This window comes from Argopecten irradians, chromosome 7, assembly GCF_041381155.1.
Source record: "Argopecten irradians isolate NY chromosome 7, Ai_NY, whole genome shotgun sequence".
Taxonomy (NCBI): domain Eukaryota; kingdom Metazoa; phylum Mollusca; class Bivalvia; order Pectinida; family Pectinidae; genus Argopecten; species Argopecten irradians.
In genome coordinates this window covers 3,190,398-3,202,804 of record NC_091140.1, presented here as the reverse complement: position 1 = coordinate 3,202,804, position 12,407 = coordinate 3,190,398, and the positions used below count along the sequence as shown (strand labels likewise).

The 12,407-nt window shown below is 35.4% G+C and overlaps 1 protein-coding gene across 2 annotated transcripts in view; it reads right to left on the bottom strand.

Annotated features, from left to right (window-relative positions):
* Positions 1-3,277: 3,277 nt before the first annotated feature.
* The window catches only part of LOC138327294 (uncharacterized), a 34,728-nt gene continuing 25,598 nt past the window's right edge, over positions 3,278-12,407 (bottom strand). For both annotated transcript variants that reach the window (XM_069273274.1, XM_069273273.1), the window contains 3 exons: positions 7,741-7,890; positions 7,531-7,650; positions 3,278-3,724 (listed from right to left, as the gene is read on the bottom strand). In XM_069273274.1, coding sequence (XP_069129375.1) covers positions 3,600-3,724; positions 7,531-7,650; positions 7,741-7,890 — 395 coding nt within the window. In that variant the 3' untranslated portion in view covers positions 3,278-3,599. The remainder of the gene's footprint in view (positions 3,725-7,530; positions 7,651-7,740; positions 7,891-12,407) is intronic.

The window sequence follows — 12,407 nt, the reverse complement described above, 5'->3', positions numbered from 1 at the left end:
GATAACTATCAAAGCATTCACACAGTCCGTGACGTCACAGGCTTAGATACCGCCCATTCCAATTGATTGACGGGCGTTCCCAGGTAAAAATTTGACATGGCATAGTTCGTTGATTATTCATTGTTGTTTAAAAGAAAGGGGTCATGACGTAACCAAGTCAAGTTTTTACCGGTTATTAATGGAGGTTAATTTAAGTTTTTGTCCGTTTACTTGGTATATAGTTTATAATTACTAAATAGCACGTACAAAATACAAGGCCGTCCCCATAAAACCTTGATAAATAATTTTATATGTACATGTAACTCCACCCGCTAAACTAGAAAATATTAACAGATGGCGATTTTAAAGAATTTGATATCAGATATAGAGCGACTGTTGGTGTTGAGTTAATTCAGAGTAAGATAAAAGAAGAAATTAAAGATAATTTAAGCGTGGGTAGTGCATCAACCGTGGATCTCTAGATCTGACGATGACATATGAAAAAGATACTGATTAATTTTTACTGTGAAGTTTATACAATAGTATTTTTCGTGTTATTGGGACAGTGAATGGATGTTGTATGTATATATGTGCTAAAGGTAGTAATTTAAGGAACCATATTTCAATAGGAACAATTGTTTGTCGAGTCTAAGTATAACGACACAAATCTATATTTTCTTTCATACATTTATGTCTGGACGAATATCAAATAATAATTATTTTTACTTCATATTCTTTTTAAACAATAACAGTTGTACAGCTATTGTAACTGATACAAATCACGTGTATTCTACAAAGAAATGACCATGCAGATATCTCAACTACTGTATAATGTATATGTTTTGAAATGTTTACATATATGATATATAAGCTAAACATGGAGCGTGCAAGGAGGCAACACTCATATATTGGTGACTGTGTGGAGATAGGGATCACAAACTATCGCCGTTTTCAATTTACATCTGACCCCTGACCCCCGAGCCACCACACGAAGGAAACGACACTAGATTCAATTTCCACCCTTTAATTTCCATAAAGAGCTGAGACTGGAAGCCGTTTTTTAAATGCTAGAAATTCAATTAAAATATTGGCATGGCAGTTAACACGCTTAGGCAGATAAACATCATCTCCAGACGGTTTTAAATGTTCTGCATATATATATAAAGCATTCTTTTCTGTTGTATTATATTTACAATTGGACCAATAGTAGAAAGCGGTTACAAGCCTATAATTTTAACAAATATACAGAATTTCAAGACTATTTCATGATAACTGCTATCATTTGAGGCTTTTTTCTCATAAATCTAGTTGTGTCTCATAATTTTCAAATATTACAATACATATTATATTATGTTGACAAGTCGTTAAAGTTTATATTGCTTATCCATCTACTCGGTTTTACACCGCTGTCAACGTACATATTAATAATTTATCCATTCAGAAAGTCACGTCGATCTGTCAATATCGCTGGTCAATGGTGAATGGTCAAAAGTGACACAATGACCAATTGCAATATGTTGTGTGACAAAGGGATTTGACCCCTGTGGGTACATCTACCCGAAATCGCCCGGGTGATTAGCACGTGTATACAGGTGCGGTAACTCCCTGCCAGGTAATTAGGTATACAGGTATAGTGGGTTACTGTTGGCCCCACCACAGGAGGTGGGAAGGTGAAGGTGTGGGCCCTTCATTACCTCCTATTGTCGTGCGTCTAACATAATGGAACGCTCCCTAGTTACAGTTAGGAACAGATTAATATATGCATATAAAGCGACACTTTTATTATGCAAATAAAAATGTCTAGAGTACATATATCATGAAATTTCATAAGAGAATATTCATCATATCTGAGATATATACATCATTGATTTGATCAATGAACATTTCATAATTGTGTTAAAAGGTACTGTACAGAAACGCGTACATAGAAGTTTCTGATTGTATGGTCTATACACACATATTGAAATGGATTTTGAAACATAAATGATCACGAAATGATAATTGCGAATCTGGAAACGACCGATTGTCTTCTCTTCTAACTAACAAATAAATCCTTCGCCTATTACTCATCGAAATCGACCTTATGTGGTAGGGGAGACAACTCTCATTACAAACTTGTACTAACAGTACGCTCTGTAAGCTGATAACGTGTCGATGATTTATCCTGAAGAGGGGGATATTAAAATTAGATAAAAAAAAAAAGCAAAAAATACCAGGTATGATACAGAGGAAATTGTTGAAAAGATGAAAAACCATCGATGATTAGTGTGTTATTTACTATCCTAATCAGTATTCAGTGGCTAGATTCAAATGTAAAACAAAAAAACAAAAAAAAAACAAAAATTCAATCCATATCATCAGAGACTTAGATATAAGATATTATATCTAAGTCTCTGTTATCATAAACTAGATTTTTTTTACAGTATGTCCCAATAAAACCCAGAGGTTTAGATTAAATCTGTGTTTTATGATCAAGAAAGGTTGTTTTTTTCTCAATCAAAATGCACTTACTGTATGAATGTAATAATTGTAAAACAAAAAGTAGTTGGGCTGCACTGGATGGGATTGCAAGATTTGAGCTCAGAATTTTGGTGACGAATTTAGACATGGAGACGTATCATGTCATGGGAGATATTTGTCAAACAATAATGTTTAGAAGAGAAATTAAGTCAGGGGCGTAGCCAGGGTTAAAATTTCCCTGTCTGATCCGGGTAGCCCATCTCAAAGCATCCTCGATAATCTAGGGTTTAGTATCACTGACTTTATATCCATTCCTGGACAATCTCATAGTAAAACTAGACGCAGTTTAGGTAAAATTTGAAAATAACTGACCAATCACAGGTCTGCAGAGACTTCAATTGAAGATTTAATAGAGAAAGCGACACCCAATTTGCAACTTCAAAGCAACACAGTCAAGCACAGTGTACCGGTCATTATAGGATTATTTTGCAGTACATCAAAGGATCGAACTACTATTGTCTTATATGCATGGTGCCTTCAATTTTACTCTGATATAGTCCACTGTGGATGTAACGTCAGTGATAGTAACCCCTAGGGTATCAAGGATGCTCTCAAAGCATTCCAAACAAAGACAACAACATTTCCTGGTAAATTCAATTGAACTCTGGATATAAATTATACATACATGTACCATGGTAAGCACACATTTTTGTAGCAATGAGAAAATAGCCTACGACTTTCAAATTATTTTATATGATCAATGCCGCAAAAATATGTGCCTTTGTTGAGGCCATAGTAACCGAATCAAAGAACTAGTGGTCTGGGTATCATGAGCCCATTTATTGTAAAGGAGGAAAGTTATATGTAAACAAATTTATCCCCATTATGTCATTAACAGATCAAAAGGCATTCTATAACTGAATTATGAAAAAAAAACAGAAAATTCACAGAACCCTCTACAATTGATGCATTTTTAACAGTTAAAGGCTAATGATTTCAACATTTCTAGATTTCACGATAAAATTAGCTAATTCTTTTTTATTGGTGATTATGTGAAATGGAAATAAATTTAATATACACATATCTGACATAGGTGACAAAAGACTGCTTCACTTAGACATTCTTACATTCAACATTTATTTTAGAAACACTAACATCTCTCAGTAGATAACAACACATTCCTCAGGGAAGTAGCCTCCCTTCTCTTTACCACTGAACCGACATTTCTTGTATCCAAACAACATTCCGTCCCTAGGGGCCATAGAACACACCTCCAGTTTCTGACCTGAAAAAAGGACAAATCTCAACATGAAGTAAAATTTGTTTGTATCAGTACTATAATTTTGCTCGTCCCTTACTACAACCCTAACACCACTGTCCTGTAACCCTGTTTCCGCGACCCCTACCTTTTATTGTATTAGTCTTATAACCATGTAGTCATATCTTATAACCCTGTTGTTCTACTGTCCTATAACCCCATGGTCTTTCATGGTATCAGTATAACAACCCTGTTGTTCTACTGTCCTATAACCCCATGGTGTTTCATGGTATCAGTATAACAACCCTGTTGTTCTACTGTCCTATAACCCCATGGTGTTTCATGGTATCAGTATAACAACCCTGTTGCTCCCGTTTTATAACCTGACATGTTACCAGTCAGATTACCCTGTTGTACTCTTGTTTCTGCCATATAATCCTGTCGTTCCTTTTGTGTCCGCCCTATAACCCTGTTGATTCATTGTCTACGCCCTATAACCCTGTTATTCCCTTGTTGTATGCCATATAAATAATTTTGTCGTTCCCTTGTTTACGCCCTATAACCCTGTTGTTTCAATGTTTACGCTCTATAACCCTGTTGTTTCATTGTCTACGCCCTATAACCCTGTTGTTTCAATGTTTACGCCCTATAACCCTGTTGTTTCATTGTCTACGCCCTATAACCCTGTTGTTCCCCTATTTTTCGCCCTATAATCCTGTTGTTCCCCTGTTTTACGCCCTATAACCCTCTTGTTCCCTTGTTTTATACCATATAACCCTGTTGTTCCCTTGTTTTATGCCCATTAATCCTGTTGTTCCCTTGTTTTACAACCTATAACACTGTTGTTACCTTGTTTTATGCCATATAACCCTGTTGTTCCCTTGTTTCATACCATATAACCCTGTTGTTCCCTTGTTTTATACCATATAACCCTGTTGTTCCCTTGTTTTACGCCCTAAAACCCTGTTGTTCCCTTGTTTACAAATACTTTTGAACCTGTTGTTTCATTGTTTATGCCTTATAACCCTGTTGTTCCCTTGTTTTATACCATATAACCCTGTTGTTCCCTTGTTTTATACCATATAACCCTGTTGTTCCCTTGTTTTACGCCCTATAACCCTGTTGTTCCCTTGTTTTACACCCTATAACCCTGTTGTTCCCTTGTTTTACGCTCTATAATCCTGTTGTTCCCTTGTTTTAACCCTATAATCCTGTTGTTCCCTTGTTTTACGCCCTATAACCCTGTTGTTCCCTTGTTTTATACCATATAACCCTGTTGTTCCCTTGTTTTATACCATATAACTCTGTTGTTCCCTTGTTTTACGCCCTATAACCCTGTTATTCCCCTGTTTTACGCCCTATAACCCTGTTGTTCCCTTGTTTTACACCCTATAATCCTGTTGTTCCCTTGTTTTACGCCCTATAACCCTGTTGTTCCCTTGTTTTATGCCCTATAACCCTGTTGTTCACCTGTTTTACGCCCTATAACCCTGTTGTTCCCTTGTTTTATACCATATAACCCTGTTGTTCCCTTGTTTTATACCATATAACTCTGTTGTTCCCTTGTTTTACGCCCTATAACCCTGTTGTTCCCTTGTTTACAAATACTTTTGAACCTGTTGTTTCATTGTTTATGCCTTATAACCCTGTTGTTCCCTTGTTTTATACCATATAACCCTGTTGTTCCCTTGTTTTACGCCCTATAACCCTGTTGTTCCCTTGTTTTACACCCTATAACCCTGTTGTTCCCTTGTTTTACGCTCTATAATCCTGTTGTTCCCTTGGATCAACCCTATAATCCTGTTGTTCCCTTGTTTTACGCCCTATAACCCTGTTGTTCCCTTGTTTTATACCATATAACCCTGTTGTTCCCTTGTTTTATACCATATAACTCTGTTGTTCCCTTGTTTTACGCCCTATAACCCTGTTATTCCCCTGTTTTACGCCCTATAACCCTGTTGTTCCCTTGTTTTACACCCTATAATCCTGTTGTTCCCTTGTTTTACGCCCTATAACCCTGTTGTTCCCTTGTTTTATACCATATAACCCTGTTGTTCCCTTGTTTACAAATACTTTTGAACCTGTTGTTTCATTGTTTATGCCTTATAACCCTGTTGTTCCCTTGTTTTATACCATATAACCCTGTTGTTCCCTTGTTTTATACCATATAACCCTGTTGTTCACTTGTTTTACGCCCTATAACCCTGTTGTTCCCTTGTTTTATGCCCTATAACCCTGTTGTTCCCTTGTTTTACGCCCTATAACCCTGTTGTTCCCTTGTTTTATGCCCTATAACCCTGTTGTTCCCTGTTTTACGCCCTATAACCCTGTTGTTCCCTTGTTTCATACCATATAACCCTCGTTGTTCCCTTGTTTTATGCCCTATAACCCTGTTGTTCCCTTGTTTTACGCCCTATAACCCTGTTGTTCCCTTGTTTTACGCCCTATAACCCTGTTGTTCCCTTGTTTTATACCCTATAACCCTGTTGTTCCCTTGTTTTACGCCCTATAACCCTGTTGTTCCCTTGTTTTATACCATATAACCCTGTTGTTCCCTTGTTTTACGCCCTATAACCCTGTTGTTCCCTTGTTTTACACCCTATAACCCTGTTGTTCCCTTGTTTTACGCTCTATAATCCTGTTGTTCCCTTGTTTTAACCCTATAATCCTGTTGTTCCCTTGTTTTAGCCCTATAACCCTGTTGTTCCCTTGTTTTATACCATATAACCCTGTTGTTCCCTTGTTTTATACCATATAACTCTGTTGTTCCCTTGTTTTACGCCCTATAACCCTGTTTTCCCCTGTTTTACGCCCTATAACCCTGTTGTTCCCTTGTTTTACACCCTATAATCCTGTTGTTCCCTTGTTTTACGCCCTATAACCCTGTTGTTCCCTTGTTTTATGCCCTATAACCCTGTTGTTCACCTGTTTTACGCCCTATAACCCTGTTGTTCCCTTGTTTACAAATACTTTTGAACCTGTTGTTTCATTGTTTATGCCTTATAACCCTGCCCTTGTTTTATACCATATAACCCTGTTGTTCCCTTGTTTTATACCATATAACCCTGTTGTTCCCTTGTTTTACGCCCTATAACCCTGTTGTTCCCTTGTTTTACACCCTATAACCCTGTTGTTCCCTTGTTTTACGCCCTATAACCCTGTTGTTCCCTTGTTTTATGCCCTATAACCCTGTTGTTCCCTTGTTTTACGCCCTATAACCCTGTTGTTCCCTTGTTTTATACCATATAACCCTGTTGTTCCCTTGTTTTATACCATATAACCCTGTTGTTCCCTTGTTTTACGCCCTATAACCCTGTTGTTCCCTTGTTTTACACCCTATAACCCTGTTGTTCCCTTGTTTTACGCCCTATAACCCTGTTGTTCCCTTGTTTTATGCCCTATAACCCTGTTGTTCCCTTGTTTTATGCCCTATAACCCTGTTGTTCACCTGTTTTACGCCCTATAACCCTGTTGTTCCCTTGTTTTATACCATATAACCCTGTTGTTCCCTTGTTTTATACCATATAACTCTGTTGTTCCCTTGTTTTACGCCCTATAACCCTGTTGTTCCCTTGTTTACAAATACTTTTGAACCTGTTGTTTCATTGTTTATGCCTTATAACCCTGTTGTTCCCTTGTTTTATACCATATAACCCTGTTGTTCCCTTGTTTTATACCATATAACCATGTTGTTATCTTGTTTACAAATACTTTTGAACCTGTTGTTTCATTGTTTATGCCCTATAACCCTGTTGATCCTGGGTTTTAGTTCCCACTAATGTTGCTCTGTGTTTCCGTTTCAGAACTCTTACACTGTTAAGCGGTATACGTACCACACCGTATGGATATTTCCCGGGCAGACTTCTTCCTGTAATCCTTAGTAACCACTACGTGATAAGACTTCCCCTCCCCCCGGGACAGAGGGACCGCCTTAGTCTGTATCGCTCCGCTCACTACAACACAAATAACTTTTCTTCTTAACTTCAGATCTAAATAAAAAGTGTACATTTGATACAACAATGATACAATATTATGAGACTTACCACAATCTCCCTCTCCCCTGACAGGGGACATAAACTCATCCCCAGGCAGGAAGGCTTTCATGGACGTCCCACTACACCGAATGACTTTCTTATCGTTTTCACAGTCAATCTTCTCAATGGAGGTGGATTCATATATGAAGTTAGTGACACCTATAAAACCAATGAATTACCTGATAAATTAAGGTCTATTATACGTCTACTATGTATCTTTGTAAGTTTGTGGTCTATTATAGTTGACGTCTACTATGTATCTTTGTAAGTTTGTGGTCTATTATAGTTGACGTCTACTATGTATCTTTGTAAGTTTGTGGTCTATTATAGTTGACGTCTACTATGTATCTTTGTAAGTTTGTGGTCTATTATAGTTGACGTCTACTATGTATCTTTGTAAGTTTGTGGTCTATCATAGTTGACATCTACTATGTATCTTTGTAAGTTTGTGGTCTATTATAGTTGACGTCTACTATGTATCTTTGTAAGTTTGTGGTCTATTATAGTTGACGTCTACTATGTATCTTTGTAAGTTTGTGGTCTATTATAGTTGACATCTACTATGTATCTTTGTAAGTTTGTGGTCTATTATAGTTGACGTCTACTATGTATCTTTGTAAGTTTGTGGTCTATATAGTTGACGTCTACTATGTATCTTTGTAAGTTTGTGGTCTATTATAGTTGACGTCTACTATGTATCTTTGTAAGTTTGTGGTCTATAGTTGATTATAGTTGACGTCTATTAGTTGATTATCTTTGTAAGTTTGTGGTCTATCATAGTTGACGTCTACTATGTATCTTTGTAAGTATGTGGTCTATTATAGTTGACATCTACTATGTATCTTTGTAAGTATGTGGTCTATTATAGTTGACATCTACTATGTATCTTTGTAAGTGTGTGGTCTATTATAGTTGACGTCTACTATGTATCTTTGTAAGTTTGTGGTCTATTATAGTTGACGTCTACTATGTATCTTTGTAAGTTTGTGGTCTATTATAGTTGACGTCTACTATGTATCTTTGTAAGTTTGTGGTCTATTATAGTTGACGTCTACTATGTATCTTTGTAAGTTTGTGGTCTATTATAGTTGACGTCTACTATGTATCTTTGTAAGTTTGTGGTCTATTATAGTTGACGTCTACTATGTATCTTTGTAAGTTTGTGGTCTATTATAGTTGACGTCTACTATGTATCTTTGTAAGTTTGTGGTCTATTATAGTTGACGTCTACTATGTATCTTTGTAAGTTTGTGGTCTATTATAGTTGACGTCTACTATGTATCTTTGTAAGTTTGTGGTCTATTATAGTTGACGTCTACTATGTATCTTTGTAAGTTTGTGGTCTATTATAGTTGACGTCTACTATGTATCTTTGTAAGTGTGTGGTCTATTATAGTTGACGTCTACTATGTATCTTTGTAAGTTTGTGGTCTATTATAGTTGACGTCTACTATGTATCTTTGTAAGTTTGTGGTCTATTATAGTTGACGTCTACTATGTATCTTTGTAAGTTTGTGGTCTATTATAGTTGACATCTACTATGTATCATTGTAAGTTTGTGGTCTATTATAGTTGACGTCTACTATGTATCTTTGTAAGTTTGTGGTCTATTATAGTTGACGTCTACTATGTATCTTTGTAAGTTTGTGGTCTATTATAGTTGACGTCTACTATGTATCTTTGTAAGTTTGTGGTCTATTATAGTTGACGTCTACTATGTATCTTTGTAAGTTTGTGGTCTATTATAGTTGACGTCTACTATGTATCTTTGTAAGTTTGTGGTCTATTATAGTTGACGTCTACTATGTATCTTTGTAAGTTTGTGGTCTATTATAGTTGACGTCTACTATGTATCTTTGTAAGTTTGTGGTCTATTATAGTTGACGTCTACTATGTATCTTTGTAAGTTTGTGGTCTATATAGTTGACGTTACTATATGTATCTTTGTAAGTTTGTGTCTATATGTTACTCTACTATGTATCTTTGTAAGTTTGTGGTCTATTATAGTTGACTCTCTATGTATCTTTGTAAGTTTGTGGTCTATATAGTTGACGTCTACTATGTATCTTTGTAAGTTTGTGGTCTATTATAGTTGACGTCTACTATGTATCTTTGTAAGTTTGTGGTCTATCATAGTTGACGTCTACTATGTAATCTTTGTAAGTTTGTGGTCTATTATAGTTGACGTCTACTATGTATCTTTGTAAGTTTGTGGTCTATTATAGTTGACGTCTACTATGTATCTTTGTAAGTTTGTGGTCTATTATAGTTGACGTCTACTATGTATCTTTGTAAGTTTGTGGTCTATTATAGTTGACGTCTACTATGTATCTTTGTAAGTTTGTGGTCTATTATAGTTGACGTCTACTATGTATCTTTGTAAGTTTGTGGTCTATTATAGTTGACGTCTACTATGTATCATTGTAAGTTTGTGGTCTATCATAGTTGACGTCTACTATGTATCTTTGTAAGTTTGTGGTCTATTATAGTTGACGTCTACTATGTATCTTGTAAGTTTGTGGTCTATTATAGTTGACGTCTACTATGTATCTTTGTAAGTTTGTGGTCTATTATAGTTGACGTCTACTATGTATCTTTGTAAGTTTGTGGTCTATTATAGTTGACGTCTACTATGTATCTTTGTAAGTTTGTGGTCTATTATAGTTGACGTCTACTATGTATCTTTGTAAGTTTGTGGTCTATTATAGTTGACGTCTACTATGTATCTTTGTAAGTTTGTGGTCTATTATAGTTGACGTCTACTATGTATCTTTGTAAGTTTGTGGTCTATTATAGTTGACGTCTACTATGTATCTTTGTAAGTTTGTGGTCTATTATAGTTGACGTCTACTATGTATCTTTGTAAGTTTGTGGTCTATTATAGTTGACGTCTACTATGTATCTTTGTAAGTTTGTGGTCTATTATAGTTGACGTCTACTATGTATCTTTGTAAGTTTGTGGTCTATTATAGTTGACGTCTACTATGTATCTTTGTAAGTTTGTGGTCTATTATAGTTGACGTCTACTATGTATCTTTGTAAGTTTGTGGTCTATTATAGTTGACGTCTACTATGTATCTTTGTAAGTTTGTGGTCTATTATAGTTGACGTCTACTATGTATCTTTGTAAGTTTGTGGTCTATCATAGTTGACGTCTACTATGTATCTTTGTAAGTTTGTGGTCTATCATAGTTGACGTCTACTATGTATCTTTGTAAGTTTGTGGTCTATTATAGTTGACGTCTACTATGTATCTTTGTAAGTTTGTGGTCTATTATAGTTGACGTCTACTATGTATCTTTGTAAGTTTGTGGTCTATTATAGTTGACGTCTACTATGTATCTTTGTAAGTTTGTGGTCTATTATAGTTGACGTCTACTATGTATCTTTGTAAGTTTGTGGTCTATTATAGTTGACGTCTACTATGTATCTTTGTAAGTTTGTGGTCTATTATAGTTGACGTCTACTATGTATCTTTGTAAGTTTGTGGTCTATTATAGTTGACGTCTACTATGTATCTTTGTAAGTTTGTGGTCTATCATAGTTGACGTCTACTATGTATCTTTGTAAGTTTGTGGTCTATTATAGTTGACGTCTACTATGTATCTTTGTAAGTTTGTGGTCTATTATAGTTGACGTCTACTATGTATCTTTGTAAGTTTGTGGTCTATTATAGTTGACGTCTACTATGTATCTTTGTAAGTTTGTGGTCTATTATAGTTGACGTCTACTATGTATCTTTGTAAGTTTGTGGTCTATTATAGTTGACGTCTACTATGTATCTTTGTAAGTTTGTGGTCTATTATAGTTGACGTCTACTATGTATCTTTGTAAGTTTGTGGTCTATTATAGTTGACGTCTACTATGTATCTTTGTAAGTTTGTGGTCTATTATAGTTGACGTCTACTATGTATCTTTGTAAGTTTGTGGTCTATTATAGTTGACGTCTACTATGTATCTTTGTAAGTTTGTGGTCTATTATAGTTGACGTCTACTATGTATCTTTGTAAGTTTGTGGTCTATTATAGTTGACGTCTACTATGTATCTTTGTAAGTTTGTGGTCTATTATAGTTGACGTCTACTATGTATCTTTGTAAGTTTGTGGTCTATTATAGTTGACGTCTACTATGTATCTTTGTAAGTTTGTGGTCTATTATAGTTGACGTCTACTATGTATCTTTGTAAGTTTGTGGTCTATTATAGTTGACGTCTACTATGTATCATTGTAAGTTTGTGGTCTATCATAGTTGACGTCTACTATGTATCTTTGTAAGTTTGTGGTCTATTATAGTTGACGTCTACTATGTATCTTTGTAAGTTTGTGGTCTATTATAGTTGACGTCTACTATGTATCTTTGTAAGTTTGTGGTCTATTATAGTTGACGTCTACTATGTATCTTTGTAAGTTTGTGGTCTATATAGTTGACGTCTACTATGTATCTTTGTAAGTTTGTGGTCTATTATAGTTGACGTCTACTATGTATCTTTGTAAGTTTGTGGTCTATTATAGTTGACGTCTACTATGTATCTTTGTAAGTTTGTGGTCTATTATAGTTGACGTCTACTATGTATCTTTGTAAGTTTGTGGTCTATCATAGTTGACGTCTACTATGTATCATTGTAAGTTTGTGGTCTATATAGTTGACGTCTACTATGTATCTTTGTAAGTTTGTGG